This window comes from Lepisma saccharinum, chromosome 15 (genome assembly GCF_977018435.1).
Source record: "Lepisma saccharinum chromosome 15, izLepSacc3.1, whole genome shotgun sequence".
Classification (NCBI taxonomy): Eukaryota; Metazoa; Arthropoda; class Insecta; order Zygentoma; family Lepismatidae; genus Lepisma; species Lepisma saccharinum.
In genome coordinates, this window is record NC_139243.1 from 8,588,751 (window position 1) to 8,612,764 (window position 24,014).

The window sequence follows — 24,014 nt, forward strand, 5'->3', positions numbered from 1 at the left end:
CTGGAATAAAAGGGATGATTTGGAATAGCGAGACACAGTTTTGCCTACAATCGCCACCGGACTGTGAGCTACGCGCGACCTAGCTGCGAGGTCTGGATTTGTTTTCCTCGAGTGAGTGTTTCAGAGCCATGGAGTAGAGCAAAGTAGAACCAGGGGGTCCTTCTCCCCCTCGCCGTTTACGCATCCGTGCACATACGTGTGGTTATGTGAGAATAACGCCAGACACGTCCACCTGTGTCAATCGTCCGAAACAACGTCCAAAGTAGTGAAAGTTAATAACATTTGATATCCATGTGAAACCGCGAGTGGCTCATCGCGTATGTTCGTCTCATCGCCCAAGTCACGTATCTGTACTTACGGGTGACCGCGAAGAACTGACCTATTATTGTGCAAGTTGTCGTATGGAGTCGACAGTGGGCGTGTACCGTCCTGGACGTCCCTGCGAAGTGAACGAGTGAAGCCAGGATCCGATGATGCCAGATGGAGCTGCCGACCGATCCACTTTCGCCAACCAGCATAACCGCGAGGTGCAACAATGGAGTGTGGAGGCCTTCCAGAACTGTAGGACCACCTTCACCCAACCCAGGTCAGAGGGAATGCAGCGAAGGTAAGATCCAACCATGTGCGTGTGTGAGAAAGATGACGACTATCTACCGCGAATCTGCGTAAATCAAATCATTGCATAACTTAAATCAGTGCTATGGCAACCCTAGACATCTGTTTTCCGGCGGAGTAATCAAATGTTAAAGATGAGAGTTTATGTTAACAGCAAACAATAGTTCATTGAATATAATTATACCTTCAGGAAAGATAGAAGGGGTTCGCACAAGGAACAATTATTCACTTTATACTTAAAATCCTAAACGATAAATTGTAAAAGGCAATGTAGCCAAGACATAGCAAGAGTATGGTCAAAGTAGTAATTAATCTAACCTTTGTATTTGTCATATTGTCGCAATATGCCATAGAATGAGAGAATGAACGTGAGATCGAGTGAAAGAGGGCAAGATGTAATGTGTATTTATCTGTGCTTTAATATATGTGTATATTCAGAAACACCGTAGTATTATGTAACGTCATTTCAGGTATTTAAAATCAAATCCTCCTAGGTTTATTCTTGGTAACTCCGACTGTTAGGCACTTATCCTGACCGTATTATAATTCATGTAATGTTTAATTCGTCCAGCAGGTGAGGCGAGAGATTCTTCGTTGTTGCGTTGCTAAGCTCAGTTCAGTTGAGTTAATTAGTTATTAAATTAGCAGCCCGTAACAAAATATGGTGCCCGAACAAGCGACGAGTAGGCAAATAAGATAAGTTGGCATATAAAAAGTTGCCCGAACATTCGACGAGTAGGCAAGTAAAAAAGTTGCCCGAACAAGCGACGAGTAGGCGAATAAATATGTAGGCATATAAAAAGTTGCCCGAACATTCGACGAGTAGGCAAATAAGAAAGTAGGCAAGTAAAAAAGTACGCCGAACAATCGACGAGTATGTGAATAGACAAGTAGGGGTGTAAAAAGTAGGCCCAAATAATCGACGAATAGGCAAATAGAAGAGTAGGCAAATAGGAAGCAAATAGGAATTAGGCTCGTAGAACGATGTTACAGGCAGGCTAGTAAGGAACCTGGAGGTCACGAGTATTCTAATTAGTTGCATATCTACTCAATGTGAATTTTATTAAGTTTGATTGTAATGGTTAACAATCAGTTATGTCTATTACCCAAGGGAATCTATACTTGTTTTTAAAAAGAGAGTTTTCAGCCTACGAATGTCTACGACAATACTTGTAAATTTTTAAAAAATGTCATTACCTTTTCCTAATGTGGTACAGAGTCCATATTTTCCCCACACTGTTAAACAGTATAACAAACTGGTACAAGAAAATGTACATGGTGTAACTTATTGAATAAACCCATTTGCATTTTACATAAAAAAGTCTTTTATTTGGACCTGCTGAAACTGAAAAATCGAGGACCCTACACGTAGCTGCGACAACTCACTAATATCATTAATTTGTTAAAGAAATCTAGTCTGCTATGTAGAATTCCTGTTAGGATAACCAGCATGTACTTTAACTCTAACAATCAGCACAGTACCTGTTACTACTGAGTGAACATCCAAGTTTCCGACCAATCGTATCCTCTGGAGTTCATCTTCCAAAATGAGCTCATCTGTATCGTCTGTGAAGTTTGTTCGAGATGGTTGTGGAATGAGATTATGCTGAAAAAAAAAATAGAAATGAATCATCTTACAGTTTGTTAGAACACATTTGAAAACATAAATGTATGGACCATTTCAAGCCAAATCATCTGCATCACTACCCTAGATTTCGATAAAATTTGGTGATTTTGATTGATTGAGCTAGTGTTTTAAGTCCACCTTGTGCACAGTAAGGCTAATCAGGACTGAACCAATAGTTTAAAGTGGGATCCGAACCACTATGTGCCTCCACCAGGAATCAACCCCTTGATTACAAGGCAACGGCCTTACCACTGTGCCATCAGGGGTGGGTAGGGGGTTAAAATTTGGCATCTTTAGACAAATATATATTTTTTTTCTATTTTTGGAATATTGACTTGTGTTTGAAATTTACAGCCTTTAAAAATTTCCTGCCTAAGATTTTTATAAATTTTATCAATTTATTTTGTGCAATGACATACTTGACTTTAACTTGTATTTTCCATGCACAACTAAAACTAAAAAAATAAACTCCATTGTCAACAGCCCTCTAAGGGCCAAGACCTGGCAAGCAGCTTCCTCATTGGGTGACGCATAGTGAGCGCATCAAGTCCCATCGCCGCTGTTTTCTGGCTCTCGACACAGGAGCCCGCTACTTCTTATATTCAAGTAGCTCCCCAATTGTCCTCAGGACATGGCCAACGCCGAAATTTTGGGGACGAACCGAACTTGGGACCACTTGCACTAAAGGTGAGAGCGCTAAACGTTTGGTTACGTGGGAGCTCTTCACGAACAATTATGAACATAAAAGTTTGAATTTCACAATATTTATTCGTAAGTTTCTTAAGATAACGAATGTCACATGTAATATATAATTAATGGAACCGATCTTTCTGTAACTGTAAACTATAAAAACTACAATTAAGTTTGGGTTCATGCATTTCCATGAAAAATCACTGTTCCTTCAGAAAAGTGCAAAGCTTAAAAGAGAAACATTCAAAGAACAACAGTATGCTACCTCTTCACTAATCTCCTTCAGAATACTGGGTTTTAGCTCCTGGTGTTTAAACAAGGTTCCTATGACAACACACTTCAGCTGTTCCTCTTCACGTAACTCAAATAATTTACGAATTGGAACATCGGCACCTGTTGACAAACAAAATAATATTTTTAGTACGTAAATTGATGCCACAGGCCAACCTTTTCTTTTGTAAGTAAATGAACAAGTTTCACATTGGCTAATTAAAACTGAACACAGAACTTCAATATTTCTACTTAAAGTTGATATATTTTAATATAATTTACATGTTAAGCTTTGTCTCTGCTTTGTACACGATGAGGAAAGTGTTTAGAATAGTTGGAGAAACTAATTTGAACCTTCAAAAGTTGCCAAAAGCATTGATTTGTGAGAAATTGTGCTATGAAAAGTTGGTTGTGTAAAACACTATACTTGTAAGTTGCCGCTCTGCGAATCCGTTTCTATTTTCATGGAAAGCATTGTGCATATGTCAAGGAGAGAAAGGTAAGCACGTGTGTTGAAATAAAGTAATCAAATCTACCAATCCTAACCTCCTCAAAACTTACGATAGTAATGGTGTATAAGTATGTAGGAGCACATAATTATTGTGCTAATAGCAGCAAATCTGGTCTGTATATTGCAGCATTACAGAATTGGAACTTATAATAGTTGTTATGTATATTAAGTAATTTTGCTCAATGAATTAGTAAAATATATAGTTTCCACATAGTACAATTATAGACGTTAAAGACAGAAATCCTTTGGAAGCTAAAACTAGCCTACAGATGTAACGTTTCCACCATCTAACAGGATCTTCTTCAGACAAAAGTTTCACAATAAATTGATATAAAGTTAAGGGCATTTAGAGGATAGAAACATTATGCTTATAGTGTCTACTTTCAATAAATTTTGCCTTGGTTAGCATTTTAGTGTTTTATTATACATTGAAACAAGGCTCAATAGTGTTACTATTAGCCTACAGAGTACAATCAATATAAATTAATGCAAACTATAGTTATATCATTGGACATGTTGTAACGCACAGCTCACTGTGTTGCATAAAAGGGCATAGCCTCAAAGGAAATATGAAATACACACTAACAGGAAGTAACCCTTCCCTCCTTCTTAGTCAAGGGCAAGGTTACCGACAAGGCCCTGACGATAGGCCCTCCTGACCACAAACCTCCGCCAGGGCCATCAAGGCCAAATCATTAAAATAGCCACAAGGTTGGTAGCATTAAGAGCTGGGTTGAGCATGAAGACAAGGTCGTATTGTTAATATATACTTCTTGCACACAAGTGAGACAGTCCTGCAGACTGGTGAGACAATGAGAGGCCACCCTGACTAACGCCGCTGCTGTCTTAGAGGGTAAGACCCATTTTACCTAAGTGGACTTTCCACTTGGAACTTGCTTACTAGTTAATGATTGCCATGAAGTTAGTAAACAGACTTTGGTTCTATTTATGTTAAGACTTAGAACAATAAAATGTTTGTTATGTCATGGAACAGTGTTTTTAAATGAAGTTTAAGTGTTAAGTATAACCAAACTAGTACTTTACGCAATAGCGTTACGTCTTCAATGGCTATTAGAGATGGGTCAGTAACAAAGTGGATTGATTTAAATTGCATTAAAAAAAAAGCACTGATTTAAATCCCTTTAAATAAGAAGATTATAGAATAACGTACATAAGGATTTTGTCGATATCAGAATCACTTTTGATGAAAGTATATTGATCTTGTAATCATTGAATGGTGTTTATTAGGCTCTAAGAAAAGAGTAGAAAGAAAACAAAATATATGTACTAATGGGGTGAAGCTCATACAAAATGAAATGTAATATGTAAACTGTAAACACAGTTAAATTTCTCTTGATATAAAATTCAATAATTTATATAGACAAAAATAGTAAACACTCTGTGTAGAAACATATATAAAATACTAATCATGTTAAACCGTAAATAGTGTCATTATTATTAAACTGCAAATAAACATATCCGATATTTTGCAAAGTATAATTTAAAAGATAGCCAAATTCAGCTACAAAGACTTAAAAATATTTAAAGTTGTAATTATAGAGTACATCCAGAATGTTTTATTTTCATTGAAATAAAAACTACTGAAATTATTCAAGTTTCAATAATACACTCAACAAACATTTCCATAGTAGGTTCATCAGAAAGAGAAAAATGTGAATTAACATAAATTTTTTTATTTGGTTTAATCAAACTTCAAATATTTAACAGGACCGTTTACTAGACAAAGTATTTCTATAAAGTTTAAAAAAAGTTTTCCCCTGTGCTTTGCACCATGCCATGAAGGCGTATGGGGTGTGTGGAGTTAGGGCCCCACACTTTATTATCATGGCCGAAGGTGGGGGTGATGTGATCAGCACCACGCCTCTGGCTGCCTTTACCCCCCCCCCCAGAGTTTCCTCCAGGTACCCACTTTATACAATGCTGGGTGAGCACCAGAGCCACTTTGAACAGGTGGAAAAAGTTCTGGTACTCCCCCGTTGGGGATAGAACCTGGGTCTCTCGCATGGTAGTCAGATGCCCTTACAACTGAGCTACCGTGGCTACATTTCTATAGAAAACATATGTCTATATGTATGGTGCCAAAAAACCATGCAAGCAATTTTGAACGTGTTTTTTTTTTTAAAAAAAATAAAAAAATCAATTAAAATCATTATTTTTATTCACCCTGGCCAGTACCCAAGCATATTTAGTAGAAGACTTACAATCTTGCCACCAAAGTTGCTACGTTCAAGTCCCCCCCCCCCCCCCCCGTACCCATGGATGTTCTGTGAGAGTTTCTCTTCATCAATTTTATTTAACCATTACTCATCCTCATCGTCGTAATTAGCCAACTGTGGCAGAAATGCAATGACAAATAATGAAAATACAAACACATACAATGGCTTTCTGAGTAGACAGGAAGGCTGAGGTAAATATGAAGTAAGTTCACTTTCAACAACATTCACATGCATGAAAGTTTCTGTAACAAAATATGAGGTGTGGGTAGAAAAAAACCGGACTGTTGCTACAAAAAAATTTATTGGTTATTTTGTACAATACCAACATTATCCTCTTCAAAGTACTCCCCTGAACTTTCGATACACCGCTCCATACGAATCTTCCATTGCTGGAAGCAATGATGGAAATCATTTTCTGAAACCATGTTCATGACCTCTGTCACTTTTGTTTTCACAGATTCTACTGTCGTAAATCTGGTTCCTTTTAGTGCTGATTTGACCTTTGGGAATAAAATAGTCACACGGAGCAAGATCCGGTGAATAAGGTGGATGTTCTAACACTGGGATCCCATACTTGGCCAAAAAAAACCTTCACTGACAATGCCGTGTGGACAGGAGCATTGTCCTGATGAAGAATCCATGACTTGCTTTACCACAAATCAGGTTGTCGTCTTCTTGATCGCTCACGAAGGGTCGTCAGCACCGTAATGTAATAATGTTGGTTGTTTTGCAATAGCTCGAATACTCAAGCGACGATTTCTTGAACCAATTCACTGACATTTGCAATGTTTGATTCTGTTTTTGACGTGCAAGGCCGTCACAATCACTTCTCGTCCCTCTTGAAACCACTCAAACACTTGCGTGCGTGATAAACACTCATCTCCGTATACTTCCTTCAACAAACCGTAAGTTTCTGTTGTGGATTTTCCGAGTTTCATAAGAGACATCAAATTAATATGCTGTTCCACTTTCACACTTAACATTTTTCCGACGGAGCACAGATGTACGGTTCACTTCGTCCACAAGCTACACCGGAACTGATTGCCGCACACCCTGGGAAATCACACAGTCCATAGGCAGGATATCACGTTATATATATATATATATATATATATATATATATATATATATATATATATATATATATATATATATATATATATATATATATATAAGCATGCTCTCAGAATAATGTATAAATTGGGTTACAATTCACCATGTAGTCAGAAATTCAAAGAAAAAGGCATAATGTCCTAAGTACTGGTCAAATTATAAAAAATAAAGAAGTATATAGGTATAATACCAGACAAAAAACAGACCGTACGCTGTTCTACAATAAATTACCAAACAACAAAAAGTTAATCCCTTAGAAAAATATTCAAATCAAACCTATAAAAATGTATTTAACTGGTAGAGCTCTATGCAATGTAAGTGAGTCTATGGAAGAATAAAATATAACACTTGACTATCTCTCACTTCAAAGTTATGTATGAAAAGGATTTTTAATATTATTTTTATTCCATATTTTTTTACAAACTTGTCAAACTGTAAAATAATTTTGATGTATTCTAACATATGTAATTACTAGAAATGTTAAAACCTTGTAATAGTGTGTTGATATACGAGGTGTGGCTATAAAAAAACCGGATTGATGTTGCTATCGACAAACGGCAAGCACGTCAAGGATAAGCGGTGCATGGGTGTATAATGTGATATCTTGCTTATCGGCTGTATGATTGCCAAGGGTGCACGGCGTTCAGTTCTTCTTGTGGACGAAGTGAACCGTACATCTGTGATCCGTCGGAAAAAAAATAAGTGTGAAAGTGGAACAGTGTATCAATCTGAAGTTTCTTATCAAACTCGGAAAATCTGTCGAACTGTCAACCAACAATATTTCATTACGATGCCGACGCCCTTCGTGGGCGAGTAAGAAGACGACAACCTGATTTGTGGAAAAGCAAGTCATAGATTCTTCATCAGGACAATTTTTCTGCCCACACGGCATTGTCAGTCAAGGCTTTATTGGCTAAGTATGAGATCCCAGCATTAGAACATCCATCCTATTCACCGGATCTCGCTCCATGTGACTTTTCTTATTCCCAAAGATCAAATCAGCACTGAAAGGAACCAGATTTAAGACCGTTCAATCAGTGAAAACACAAGTGACGGAGGTCATGAACATGGTTTGGAAAAATGATTTCCAGCACTGTCTCCAGCAATGGAAGATTCGTATGGAGTGGTGTATCGATAGTGCAGGGGGGTACTTTGAAGGGGATAATGTTCATATTGTACAAAATAACCAATAAAAGATTTTGTAGCAACAGTCCGGTTTTTTTCTAGCCACACCTCGTATGTAATTGTAAATGATTAGACCTGTTCAACATCATGTACAATATGATCTAATGTACGGAAAATAAATGAAATAGTTTAGCAATTTCTTTGGAAAGGTGTTATACCTAATATCTCTCCACCTAGCCATTGTCAACTGATGATTTCCAGAATACATCTCACATGTGAGCATTTTTTCTTCATGTAAAGTTTATCTTGGTAATGATTCTGAATATTTCATGATTTTTCACAACTGTAAGAGTTTCAGGACATGCTTTAGAATACTGGAAATGATTGTGGAAGTTAAGTTTAAAGCTTGGAGATACTAATTAGCACACGAAACATATTTTACGAGAGAAATGAAAAGTAGGGTAAGCAGTTCTTGGTTTATGGTTGTCTCAGGTATGGAGTTCAGCACATTTTCATGTGAGGCTCGAAAGGGGTTCATGTTTGAAACCAGATGTTATGATATCAGGTTTTGGAAACATTTAGAAATTTTATTTTAATGCTAAGGGTCCTAAACCTGGCCTGCCCGACCTAAAAACAAAATAATTTAGCGACAACACTCCTCGCATGTGAAGTAGGAAGCAGTAGTAGTCCATATTCAATATGACAGCAAACAAATGGCTGCTCGCAAACAATCATGAGTTCATCGTGAAATCCTCCACCCTCGATTTCACTAGGGAATTTTTTTTACGAAGACTGTGTGTTGCAAATTGTGAACAATCATATAGGAGTATTCAGTGGTAACAGTTTCATGTTGAACAAAAACTGGTTTCTGCAGAGTACGATATGCTGCAGAAACTGAAAACTTCACCGTAGAATGCAGCAGAACAAGAAATAATCACTTTTGATGTAATGATCTTGCCTTTTGTGTAAAGCGACAACATTATGCCGTTGTTTCCATTATGTATCTGCAGATGGCTCGGGCATCAAAAGTCATGCAGTCTCGCCAGTGGAAGAAGGGTTTCCAAATGCAACAGTTTTATACGAGAAAATGGCATGTCGTGGACGTGACGTTAAGTTATTATTGGGTGTAGAAGATCCCTTGGATTTTACAATCCAACACAGCATAGTGAAGGAAGAAGTTAATTGTGCCAAATGTGGAAGTGCATGTAAGCTGCACATTGGACGCGATGGCAATTGGTTGTATATTTGTTCGAAGAGAATCGAGGGACAAGGTAAATTACGTGGCAAGAAAGTTCCCTGCGGATTCAAACGTTCCGCAAGAAATGGCACATTTATAGGGTCCAGTAAACTATCAGTGGATAAGATAATTAATTTTTGCAATCTCTGGCTTCTTCTGCCATACCCAAGACAAGCTGTAATAGAAGAGGAATTAGAGATGAGTACAAGAACTATTGTTGACTGGTCAAACTTTTGCACACAGAAGGAATTGTTGTCGAAATCAAGACGAAGAAGTGTGTAAATAGAAGAGGACGTCCAGTTGAAGGACAGTGGCTGTTCGGCGGAATAGAAAGAGGAAACCCTAAAGCTTTTTTCATCGTCCCAGTAGACAATAGAGATGAACAAACTCTGCTGCAACTTATACGCAAATTCATTCTTCCAGGTACAACTATTATTTCAGCTTATATAAACTTACAGGGAGCAGGCTACAGGCACCTGCGAGTGAACCACAGCATAGAGTTTGTGGACACACCTGTAAGTGTACATATACATCACGAAAACATGCGATAAATCTTGCGCGATCAATCCACTCCCAAAACATCGAAAGAGCATGGCGTAATGTACGTCATTCCATACCAATCTTTGGACGGAAGAAGCAACACTTCTCAGGCTGCCTAGCAGAGCACATATTTAAGGACAATTTCCCTCCGAAGGCAAGAATACAGGAATTTTTCGAACAAGCCGGTACCATGCAGTACATGTAACTTCAAAAAATGTAATGCTGCGTCATGGAATAAAGATCCAAAAGATGCTATGATGGTAAGTTAATCTCTTAATTTTTACTATGTTAACCTAATGTAACGTAACCTAACCTAACCTGCCTAACTGTGCATGTTCCATGACTTGAAAGTGTAATTTGAAGAACCCAATAATTCGTGGAACATAGCCATTTTCGGAGCAAATTTACAATACCGGAAGTATCTTCAATTGCTTTCAAATTCGGCATACTAACTAATTTTGACCTCGTAATCACGAATCTACAGTTAAAATCTGGAGGTCACGTCTAGAAATTGCAAAATAAGCCAAAATAAGAGGGTCCGTGAATGGCGTAAACACCCTTGATTTATGAAGAAAACTATTTTTTGCAATGATGGTACTTGTTTACTATCCTCGGACACATTTACTTATTTTTACAGAAGAAACTACTTACCGTAATAAGTTCCTGTAGCATTGTCGAACATCGGGAAGGTGTTTTGTGTGATGTGGGAATGTTTCATAGCTGAAATTCATGTTGTTCGATGAAAATTAATTCTCCGACGGAGAATAGCTAGCCCCACGAACCATTGGTGCGTGGATAGGTTAGTTTAGTTAGGTTAGGAAACATAGTTAAAATTTGGTGTCGTGTTAGTATCAGGATCTAGAAATTGGAAATAATTGCGAACCATTGGCGCTAGCCCCACGAACTATTGGCGCGTGGTTAGGTTAGTTCAGTTAGGTTAGGAGACAGTTAAATTTTGGTGTCGTGTTAGTATCAGGATCTAGAAATTGGAAATAATTGCGAACCATTGGCACATGGTTAGGTTAGTTCTGTTAGGTTAGGAAACATAGTTCAAATTTCATCAAAACAACGTTGATACACCTTCAGGAATGTTCCACGAAGCAGATACGTAAGTACGAATGTCAAAAATTGACGAAACGAAAAAATTAGAGGTGTCCGAAGGATAGTAAATTTTTACCGAAACTAGTTACAGAAATCAGTTTCTATAGCATTATCGAAGTTCGTCAATGTATTTTCTTTTTTATGGTGAATTCATGTTTTTTTTTCTAGAAAAATGAATTTTTAAGTATGTTTGCCTAACCTAATGGAACCTAACCTAACCTTATCCGCTATTATTTTCGTGAGAAAAGCATAATTACACCCTAAAGAATGTTCCGCAATGCAGAATACGTAAAAGGACGAAATAGATGAGTTATAGGTGTTTCACGAGATCGAAGTAGTACCCTATGTTTATGATGACCCTGCATTTTAACTATGCTTGCCTAACCTAACCTTACCATGAATGGTTCGTGGGGCAAACATTTTGATAAAAATTTACTATTCCACAAACACATGTAACTTCTTCGTTTCGTCACTTTTAACATTCGTACTTACCTATCTGCTTCGCGGAACATTCTTGAAGGTGTATTCACGTTTTTTTTTTATGAAAGTAATTTCAATTTTTCACATTACGAGTACTTCTTTATTTGCGTTGTTTCGCTTGCGTAAGACATAGTATGGCATGTACATCTTCGTAGAGCATTGTGCGTCGTGCTTGGGTTTTGTCAATGCAGTGTTTCCAACCTTCGTAACCCAAAAAATACTCGTGAAGTAGATTTTTTTAAGCTTCTTCGCATTATTTTACGAACATAATTTTAACTATGCTTGCCTAACCTAACCGGAAATGGTTCGTGTGGCTATGTGTAAATGGTTTTTGGGGCTATCCTTCAATGGTTTATGGATGCCTCTATGTCCTTCCACTACGTGAATCAAATGTTGTGTGTGTTCGATGATGTAACCCCCGGTCAGTGTTTCCAACCACACCGTTGTTTTCCAAGAACAAGACAATTTTAACTGCTTGCCTAACCTAACCTTGCCGTGCATGGTTCGTGGGGCTATGTGCATGGTTCGTGGGGTTTTCGAACCTGGAAAAAAATACAAAATAAGTAACACGAAAGTAGGTATTTTTCGATGAAGAAGGTTGCAACACTGCATAACCACGGATCATTGACAACGCTAGTCAAGATTTCTCCGCTATATTGCGTGTAACGCAAGCGAAAACGAACAAACAAGAATTACTCGATATGTCGAAAATTGAGATTATTTGCGTGAAAAAAACGAAATGGTACCTTCAAGAATCCTTAGGAATGCAGAATATGTAAGTACCAATGTGAAAAAGAAGGAAATAAAGGAATTTCAGACGTTTGGCGGATACTGAAATTTAGATTAGTTCGGAATTAAACAATTTGAACTCTGGCCTACGTGAAAGCTACCTGAATTTTTTTTCATATGAAAAACGTCACTCACCCCACTTCTGTTGTGCTCTTCTGATAAGCGTATCTCGCATTTTTATTAATCGAACTGCATAAATATGAGCATATTGTCGAGAATAGTCTTTTAACTCATGTTTGTATTTATGAGAGAGGTCTCGAAAAGAACACTGAGCCCTCGAAAAACGATTATCTACAGAAACATCGCCTCCTGGCGAACAAAGTAACTTCGCCGAAGATTTCATTATCTTGTTTTCAATCATTTTCACCTAGAAACACCATAAAAATATGCAGTAAAAATTGTAACGTCACAAATTTTGCGCCATTTCAATCATTCGCACAGATTACTAACTAAAAAGTCAACGAGTTAGAATATACAAATAGAGTGCCGGTAGAACAATGTCCGCCATGATATGAGCCCTCGAAAGCCGCTCGTTCGCAGGGGATGTTCATTGCTAAACCCCGCCGATGGCGGCGCCAGCTTGGTTGTTTCAATAGAAAATTTTAGGGGTGTGCGGGATCCCGAGGAGTCGGGAAATATCGAATGGTAATTTTAAAAAGTCGTTAATTCTCGACGTTTTCTACATTGTAAGTGGCTGGAACTTATCGGAAATTGTCAGTTTTTATTCCAGAAATGCAAAAACAATCACATAAGGTGAAAATGACGTGTAGAATTTGAGATTTCTAGGGCTTCGGGAAATTTCGAACATTTCCTGTCCCGGAAATTTCCCGACGTTGTCGGGAAATTGCGATTTTTTTCGTTAAAGTGAACTGTTTCTTGTCTAAATCGATAATAAAAATGTGTTCCGTAAACCTTTTAGATAATCCTCACAGATGAGACGTAAAAAATACAGGATAAATAGCATTACACTTGCTGTCAATTTTATTCTACATTACATTATGTTATTTTCTGGTTTGCAAGTATAGTAATTTAACGGCAGGTGTTGAAATGACATATCCACTAAAGTTAAAGCCCATATCACACGGAACTGGATTTCTAGTAGGAGTGCCCTAGTTGGCGCTGAACTAACTTTCTAGATAGCAATCATGGCCGCCTGGCTGACTGCTTGACTGGTTTGGAGGAATAGGACATGTACTATAGTGGAACAACGAGCAAAACAACCTGCGCAGACTCGCGACTCCTGTGCACCGTACCCCCGCGAGTAGGGGAGGGGGAGAGTGGACCATGCTTCCTTATGGCCCGAGGTGGAGGGAAGAAGGGAAAGCTGCGCGGGGTCTTTTCGTCCCAAGTTTTTTTCCTTGTGCTCGATCTATAATTGCTACTGGATTACCTCGACTGGATTCTGTGGAACAGCCAATCAGAGCTAAGTTTCGCCATGTGAAGATAATCAAGGAGTGTGCAAAGGAGCGTTTATGGCCGCGTCCGAATCGGCAGCAGATGTCGCCTAGAGCACCGTTCCATCCGGGGACTCAGCCAACCTCCGTTGTCCGAATTCGCGGCAGACGTGGAGTCGGAGGGGAAAGCCGAGAGGCGCGACAGATGCACGCTTGAACTCGCTGTGATCCTGCGCTTGGCAGCCATATTCCAACTTTCACTTTCTACAGACAACATTTACTGAATAGATGATGTAAAACTCAGTGATACTTTAACATTTTATCGATAACACTGAATGTAGAAAAATTGTAAATGATGAAATAGCATGTTACATTTTTTATATGAGTAGTAAATAGGTGGAAATCATTGTGATGTTTGTTTGGCGCCTGCCTTCTGCTTCCGTACGGTGCGCCTGCGCCCCAGAACGCGGTGGGTGACGTTTGGGCTGACACCTGGTGATAAAAGTGACAACCGTACTGCAAGGGGACATGTAGATTTGGACGATTTGGACGTGACTTCGACGGCACGCGAGAGCAACGGGAGAGAACGGGGCGGAGCGCTTGCCAATCCGGACACGGCCATTGTGGTTTCCGAGTGTTACTCCAGCTATGTATAACGTATACAGCATGAAAGGCGCGTTGAGTTACATCATGTATGCTGAGTGCACGGTGTTTACATTTTAAACAACTAAAATATTCTTCCATACGTGTACAGTAAACGTTGTAAAGTATGTATTTAAGCAGCGCCATTGTTTTGTATCTAATAACGTTTTATACGAAACGTTATTCCTCTCGGTTCAATAGCTATCGGCTTTTAAAAATGTGAAGTGATACATTGTTTACATCTCACGCGGCCGCCATTACAACTTCCTTCGTATGGGAACAAAAGCCTATCGACAAGTACGGTGATATGTATCGTGTGAGGCGAAAACTAGCAAATTGTTAGTCAGTCCAGCGCCAACTAGGGCATACCTACTGGAAATCCAGTTCCGTCTGATGCGGGATTAACTTACAACAGTTATTAAAACTACACCATAGGAAAATGACCCCTGTAAGTTCTCCGTTTCAGGAAGAAACGGGACTTTCAAATTTGCGAGGCCAGCCAGCGTTGCCCTCAAAACACGATCCGCCATGTTGATACGTCATCTATTACAGTCGGGATGCGATAAGAAGCGGTGTGCAATCAGAACGCAGAACGGCAGAATTCTGTCTTCTCGTTGGCTGCCATGTGGCTGGGGGTTTTCTGTGTTGCCACGTTCGCACAAACAGGCGGACAGGCTAATCAGCTGTTGGCAAGCTCGGGAAAATATAAAACGTCACGCGAAATTAAGCACGTATCAGTATGCTAATATATGTTATTTTCGTCGTAAAGTAATAAATTAACGAAACTAGAAGTTTGAATCTGAAGTTTCTTGTAGGTTAACGTTAACTTCCCGTGTGAATTTTACTTTCTGGCAAGCCTGAAACATTTCATCTTCCTGTTCTACACAGCAACCGAAAACCTTCACTGAATGAACCTTTGTTGTGTTTTTATTATGGTACATTGCAAGCATCAGCTACCGGATCTTTTTACTTGTGTTGAATCGTATCACAATTACCTACAAAAGAAAATGCGTCTTGTGTTATGAACAACTGTGGCAAATCGTTCTCCTTTGATTTCATGCCGCCTCTCTTTGCCGTCTTTGTCACACCGCGGCGTTCGTCTCTTTCGCAACTCGATACAGACCGCAGCTATGCCCGCCTATTGTTTTTGTATACGAAACTCACCCTTTATTTTGTAACGACATGGAATTTATACTTCTGTGACATTGTTGAAGCTTCAGAATGTACAAATGAAATGTATTTCTTGAAAATTAGTGCGAAATACGTATAAACAAATTACGTACGTACGTTAACACGTTTTTAAATTATATTTTGCGAAACCTACAAAAATTTACCTCTAAAACAGAATTTCACAGAACTGAGTTACTGTATTACGGAGAAGAATTTATCATGAACAAATCAATTGCATCTGAATTGATTGATTGAGTTGGTGTTTTAAAATCCACTTTATGCACACTACGGCTAATCTGGAATGAACCTACAGCTGGAAGTGGGATCCGAACCACTATGTGCCTCGACAGGGTATCGAACCCAGGACTACTTGATTACAAGGCGATGACGCTTACCCTACCACTGTACCATCGGGGAGGCACATGTGGGTGTGTGAAGTGAGATAATTTGGGAAGCTACATGAGAATACAGGCTCTGGCAAATACAGAGTAATAAATTACAAGGAAACGCTTTGTAATTGCTCGATTTCCTTAACATTAATGATACATTTGGGACACGTGTAATGAATGCTTCGAGCTACCTGTATGTAAAAACAAAAAAATGAATGAAAGAACAGAAGTAGTAGTTAAAGAATCAGTTGTTTTTGCTGAGAATGAGAACAATGGAAGTGTCCTGTTGTTGACTGTTTAACCAGATGTTTAATCCTACACGTGTTTCTGTGGGCTCGCGAAAATCCTGAAGTAGGTCAATCCGGCAACAGCGCGTCGCTACCAGAGCGGGTGGTTCCACGCCGGTTGCTAGAGCGTCCCGACTTTAGTTGCTGGTTTGTCGTCTGTTCTTCATTCAGTTTACCGTGTAGCCTATGGAGAAACAATGTGTGGTGTAATTTTACGAGCTGTACACATTTATATAATGAAATAATGGAAGGAGCAATAATACATAAAAGGCAAAGCTATTCTTAGTAATTATCATTCTTTAATTAAATATCCGGGGCCTCCCCGATAGCGCAGTGGTAGCGTCGTCACCTGGGACCCGGGTTCGATATCGGTGGAGGCACTTAGCGCTTCGGATCCTACTTTAAACTGTAGTTCCAGTCCCAATTAGTCTTATTGTACATAAAGTGGACTTTAAATACCAACTCAGTCAATCATTAAATATCCCTGCTGTCCACATGGAAAACAAATGAAAGAGGTCGACACGCGTGCGTGTTCTGATCAACTCATACGAGAAATAGCCTATTGCTTCTAAAATTGATTACTGACCAAAGTTTCAAAAATAAATTTTAAGCATATTTATCTAAATTTACTATAACCTATAGAGCAAAATAAAAATGAGGTAAAAGTATGGTATTCAACTTTTAATACTTTCGCTTTATCCATAAAGCCTCTTTTACTCCATTTTCCATAAGGTAATTTCAGCTTATGTTTCTTTTCTACGTGCGCAGTCATTATGTCAGTTGCACAGTAAATTTCAATACTTTGTTTTGTTTAATGATTACAAGGAAATAATGTGTATAACATTATACAGCATACTGAAATTGTACGATATATTTCAATTTTATACTGTGAAATTATCCGCCTCATCACGGGATCGTCCTTACATAGAGACCTAGTAATCCCCAATTAGTGTTGCCCACGGGACGAGACGGGACAGGCTTTTAAAAATTCGAGACGAGACGAGATTGACCATGTGTCATAAGACAAAAGAATATTTTCGAGACGAGAAAACTATTCCACGAGACTCCACGAGACGAGACAGGCCAAAGTCTCGTCTCGTGGGCAACACTATCCCCAAACCTAACAAAACCAGATTTGGCCAGAAGTCCTTCTCCGTACAGTGGGATCCATGAGTGTTACCGTGCAAATTGTCCATCACCATGTTCGTGCACTTTATTTCATCAAATGACAGCTTCAAGAATTAAAAGAAAACTCTAAACAAGCTGTTGACAACTTCTTCACCAGCATACATAAAAATCCATCTCTTAAAAACACATAGGATGTAAGAGAAAAATTAATGAAAATAGTCATGGACAATTTGCACGGTAATACTAATAGATACCTCTGTACCTAGCAGCGATAACCTGGAATTCACTCCCGAAAAGGGTCAAACTCAGTACCAGCAAAGCGCAGTTCTCTCGTCTTCTACGTTCAGATGCATATAAATTCTAACTCCAGTAATAATATTTTCAGTGCTTACCCCGCCCCCACCACACACATATGTTTTAAAATTTTAATTCATTTACTTCGAACATTAATTTCATACACACTCATAATCAAACCCACACACCCTTACAGTTTCCTTTCTTCTGTATAACTCTCGAACTTTCTTTATTTCATTGCTACTATAGAACACTACTGTATAGCTACTCATGTAAATTCATCTCATTTGACTTAGATGCAGCTTTTGTATATTTTTTACCACATAGGGCATGAAGTCATTATTTGTATTAATATTGTTCTAAATGAAATGTTCTATGGCTTAATTGTAACCCTATTGAGATAATAAATAATAATAATAATAATTACCTGACCGCGTTGACTCGTCGGCTCACAACCTCACATTGCTGTCTCATTCTTGGTACGAACTTTAAGTGTATAGAGGTTATTAAGACAAACAACTTTTGTTGATGACTTTTTTGTTTGACGCCTCGTTTCGACGCTACGAACCCTCGAAAACTTGATATTATCCTGATTATAAGTGCAAACTAAAGCGCATATTCACAGCTGGAATCTTAATTATTATATACAAATTCATGACTTACTATCTGAGGAAATTGGATAGTAAAGTAATTCGGTTTACATGATTTTTCAATATCGTATCAAAGTATCGAACGAAATAGAAAATCTCGGACACTAAGTTTCAGTCTCTCCTTCCCAGAGGTGTGTCTCGTAGGATTTGTTGTCGTTTTATCTTGCTTATTACAAGCCTATCTGAGTCTAATGTTGATTTTTGCAAGCTCGTCTCGATTTTACAAGCCCGTCACAGGTTCTTCTCGGTACCAACCATGCTCACCAGTGCCGAATCCAGTCAATTTCCTCCCGGGTAGGGGGGGGGAGCATCAAACTTCACGGGGAGTGTCATAGGTATAACATTATAATACTAATATTTTTAATCTGCCCCTTACTTCTGATATGCAAATAAATTAAATTAAGTTTAAGTAGGATTAATAATGTATCATAATTCTTTTAGAATTTTATGTCCACTTTATGCTGATAGAGTAATTAAAACTGGACAGGACCTACAGTTTAAAGTTGGGTCTCAGCCACTGTGCAGTCTGCCTCCATCTTGACAGCCACTTGACAGTATGCCTCCTCCACCAACAGCGTCACCACTACGTAAAGGACTTAAACAGCTGAAAACAGATCTGTGACTTCTTTTAGCACCTCCTCCGCCATAATAATAAAATCACAAAGCCATTACAATCAACTACATAAAAGAAGTAGGCATGTAGACCTAAATGTAATTGAGGACTAAAAGTGGTAAACGTTGTAAGTGCCAAAAGCGAAAGTGTTGGGAAATCGCATCGTTCCGCAGATCAACCCGTAAGAACGTGCAAACTAGTAACCTTTTTACGCCCTTTGAACTACTTAGAGGGCTACCAGCCACATTTCACGTTTACCACATTATAAAGCATGGCGCATTTCACAGTTTAACGTGGAAAACAGTGTTTGAATTACTTTGGCACTGGCAGCGTTTACCAATTTTAGTCTTCAATTTAGTGAGAAGGTTTGAATGAATGTCCGATCGAAAAAATTTCATGTAATGAATGAATACGAAAGTGTAACAGTTCCATAATTATTTATAGCTGTTAATTTTAAGCCCCATTCGGCGACATTTTAACCTGGTGTCTCTATATATAGATCTGTCTATAGACATTAGTTACCTTACGTATTCTTATTTTTGGAACAAGGTAAATCGACCATTTAAAACAATAGACAGCCGAGACACTTCCAAGGGTAAGCAAATGATGGTTGCTTCCACGTTTACAGTATGTAATATTGTTATTGGTACACATAGAATTTCCGAGGAAATATAATCATTTTCATATGTATCTGGAAATTAATGTTAATGAAGGTTTCAGCAACAAATGTCAATAAAAATGTATGTTCAAAGTGTATAAACAGAGCATATAATTTGTGTGAAAAGAGAAAAACACGCTGTTTCATGCAACATTGTTATTCGTACAGGCAAGAGTTTCAATCTTCCTCGCATACAGCGCCACCGCTATTCGAGCGATTGCGTTCAGTTTGCAACTTCGTAACAAGTTTGAACATGCAGGCGCGCTCCCCGTCAAGCGGAATGCTAGCGTAGGTATTGTTGTAGGCCTATCGTCTATCTATCAGCGTGTTCGAAATGGGCAAGGTGAAGGAACTTAGTTCCGATCTGAAGGATGTTATTATAAATTTGGCCCTTAAAGGTTATTCGTTAAGAAAAATTGGACAAACAGTCAATAAATCACACTCCACAGTTCAATACATAGTAAACAAATTTAGAGAGGAAGGTTCAACACAGAATGTGCCGAGAAAAAAAAAAAAGACAGTTGAATAACCGTGATGAACGCATTATTTTAAAAAGAGTGCGAGAAAACCCCCGACTAAGTGTTCCTCAGTTACGACCGTTAATAGAAAATGTTGCTGGCAAGATGATGTCCGATCAAACTCTCCAACGTGCCTTGTGGAAGCATCATGACAGAATACCACGAAAGAGGCCTTATGTAAATAAGGTGAATCGCAGGAATAGACTTTCATTCGCGAAAGAGCACATCCACAAGGACCAGGAATTTTGGGATAGTGTCATATGGTCAGGCGAGTCCAAGATTTAATATATACGGGTCAGATGGGATAAATAGGGTTTGGAGAAAATCAAATAAAGACAATGATCAGAATAACACAGTTCCAACAGTTAAATACGGTGGTGGCTGTATGTCGTCCAAAGGTGTTGGTACCATCCAGTTTATTGATGGTATCATGGATTCATATGTCTATTTGGACATATTGAAGAACAATGTAAAGCAGAGTGCCCAAAAATGGACATGCCGCCTATATACAATTCCAACAAGACAATGACAGTAAGCATAAGGCACGAGTTAACATGAATTGGCTAATATGGAATGTGCCAAAACTACTACAAACACCAGCTCAAAGTCCAGACTTAAATCCCATTGAGCATTTATGGGCAATTTTGAAGAGGCGAGTCCATAAAGTAGGCGTCAAGTCCAAACAAGAGTTGAAAACTGTTGTGCAAGCCGAGTGGAATAAAATAAGCTCTGAAACATGTCGGAAACTGGTTAATTCTATGAAGAACAGGTGTCAAACAGTAATTAAAGCCAAAGGATACGCATCAAAGTATTAGAACTGTCAGTCAATTTGCTCTGAATATATTTTTTTCTTTTATATTATTAAGTGTACGAATAGAAAAGTTGTACAAGACATGGCATGTTTATCTTTCAGTTTCATTTAATTTATTATTGTCATTGGTTATACAGAATTTGGGTAAGATTTTATGTTCCTAATGATATTAGTTATTGAACTGAAAAGAAACAATTTAAAAAGAGTGTATTTCCTTTCAGATATTAAAGCATTTTCTTTGAAAATCCATGTGTACGAATAAGAATGTTACATACTGTACAGTGGGATCCATGAGTATTATCGTGTAAATTGTCCATCACCATGTTCGTGCACTTTATTTCACCCAATAAGAGCTTCAAGAATTAAAAGAAAACTCAAAACAAGCAGTTGACAACTTCTGCACCAACATACATAAAAATCCATCGCTTAAAAACACACAGGATGTAAGAGAAAAATTAATGAAAATAGTCATGGACAATTTGCACGGTAATACTCATGGATCCCACTGTACATCCATTCGCTAACCGTGACGATGGCAACAATTTCATGTATGTCCGTAAGGACAAAACGAAATATCGATTATTGTCCGAGGAGTCTGCAGAAACAATTTTTGTGGTGCAGTGTGAAATAATTCTGTGTGCAAATCATTAACAACTGATTGAAGAAAAGTGCTTGTTGTTTATTAAGTATATGTCTGCTCCAATTATCAATAAGAAATTTAGTAAGAAAATGTACGAAGTTTTCCGTTGTAAGTGCCAAAAAACGAAATTAGGGAAATATTTTAGTGTACAGTGCAATGCACTGGGGATGAATTTACCTTTTTTTTTACCGTTTTGAATGTAACTTTTTTTTTTGGTACGAATACGTAAACAATTAACAACGCCACTGATTACCACTCTACGTATTTATTGTCCCAGAGCTGGCCATATATTATTTACGCACAGCAGCTTTGTTACAGAGTAACAATGTTACCAGGCAGTAGGCAGCTACTTCCTAACAAAACAAACCTTGTGTTTTTCTCCCACCTTAATCTCAGTTAATGTGAAGCTAAAACGGAACCTACAGGCAATGTTTACAATCTTCTTGCTTTCTACTAAAGTTGAGTGTAACAAGGGAAATGAAATGGATGACCAAACACAACAAAAAGGGACTGAAAAACAGCGAAAACAGAAGAGACGAGGCAGCCTATTCTCTATTTACTCTTTCCGAAAAGGTTCTTTCCGTTATTGGCACGTCTTCTCGAAAATAGGAACAAAAGCAAACAGAAACTCCGTAAAAGGACACATTTTGCTGCTACAAGACGTTTTCCGATACCAAAATCCTCCTTTCCCGCGTAGGATCGCAGCCGCGTTCTAAATTTAAACAACCCACTAACCGAACCCACGCTATCGTGTTTTCCACCGTGTGTGCAATTTTGTTAAGTTCTTTCAAAAGCTTTCGTTTCATATTTGAAATACAAGACACAACAGAATTTGCTTTTTAGATGATTAATATGACAAACTATGAATCTCGACCTGGCATAAATGTATGGATTGTGAGAAATTTACTTGCATCAAAACCTTTGTCATCGGGGTCATAAATGGGTGTAGTCTTAACAAAATTTGAGGTACTACTTTACTATACCTGAGACACCTGGGAATAATTTCTTTCGCACTTTTTTACATTGCTAACGTACTATTCTGCATTCCGGAACACTTATTTAGGTGAAATAATTGAATTTCTTAGGAAAGTAATGTATATTTCTTACATTTACGAGTACTTACTGTTCTTGTTTATTTCCACACACAACATGGCGATAGCTTACCGTTGATCGTTCGTTGAGCCAGTGTTTTGTCGATTTGGAGTGTGCATGCAGTATTTAAAATTAAAAACACTTTAGGAATTTTAAATTGACTTTTTTTACTTACTTACGGGGACGAGGTATGCCTACTAGGTTAGGTTAGGCCTGTTATGTTAGGTTCCATTAGCACTCCTTTCGTTCAATTTAGCGTAGCAATAGCGCGTACAGTGCTCTCGTGTAAAAAGCAAATGGCGGGAGCAGGAATAGCACGTCGGAGAGAGATTTTCGTATAAAACCACATGGATTCGCATTAAAATGGACCAAAACTACATTCCGGAACATCTACAACGCTTCAGAAAATAATTTCCGTAAGTACTTTCTCCTGTAAATTTGAAGGAATCTGTCTCAGGTATAGTAAAGTGTTACCAAATTTAAACACAATCGTACTTACTATGCAGTTTATCGTACACTTAATGAAAAATACTGGCTTGACAAGGACTTGAACCCTTGTTTGTAGCAAATCATGCAATCAGTCCTGGCTTTGTCTTTATCTTCCATTCTTGTTTCTAAAATACTGTTAATAAATTAACAGTGTAGCCAAGCCGGTTATTGAATGAGGGCTAAATCCTACTTTAAAAGGAACTGAAGTAATTTTCAATAAGCTAGATTTACGAAGTGACAGGCACTTATCTAGTAATACCATAATAATAATAATACATGAAGTGGTAAAACGATAACGTACAATCTAAGGGGCTCACCAACCCTAAGCTTACAAATCGACCAGTGTGTCGACATATTCTCCCATTCTGAAAATGGTCACCCAAGCACATCTAGAGTCCTGACTATGTACACACACACACACAGACAGACAAGACACACAATTTGGAAAGTTGCGCAAACTTAGTCCGGAAAATAGGGAGGGTGTAATTATGCGTTCCTCCTTCATAGTTTTTTTTTTTTGTTTTTTTTTTGCGCGCGGACGTTTGCTAAGTGAAGAATTTTTGGATTGCTGAATGTTGCCTGAAGTGCCTTGCGATTTCATCGTGCAGTATGAAGATTGGGGCGTCCCCCCAATCTGAGCATTGCGATACAAACCATTTCAGTTGGCCTCCCCGATGGCGCAGTGGTTGCGTCGTCGCCTTGTAATCAAGGTGTCCCGGGTTCGATACCAAGTGGAGGCATATAGTGGTTCGGATCCTACTTTAAACTGTAGGTCCAGTCCCGATTAGCCTTACTGTGCATAGTGTGGACTTAGAAATACCATATCAATCAATCAACAAACTATTTCAGTTCCCATAGCCAAGTTATTTTCTTGTCTATTGTGACGGTGGGATGGGGATGAGGA

General features: G+C 38.4%; 1 protein-coding gene across 1 annotated transcript in view; it reads right to left on the bottom strand.

The window, feature by feature from the left end:
- The window catches only part of PolD2 (DNA polymerase delta subunit 2), a 47,972-nt gene extending 35,157 nt beyond the window's left edge, over positions 1–12,815 (bottom strand). The window contains exons 1-3 of the mRNA XM_083136571.1: positions 12,471–12,815; positions 3,198–3,325; positions 2,098–2,221 (exon numbers count right to left, since the gene is read on the bottom strand). Coding sequence (XP_082992697.1) covers positions 2,098–2,221; positions 3,198–3,325; positions 12,471–12,696 — 478 coding nt within the window. The 5' untranslated portion in view covers positions 12,697–12,815. The remainder of the gene's footprint in view (positions 1–2,097; positions 2,222–3,197; positions 3,326–12,470) is intronic.
- Between the last annotated feature and the right edge of the window lie 11,199 nt (positions 12,816–24,014).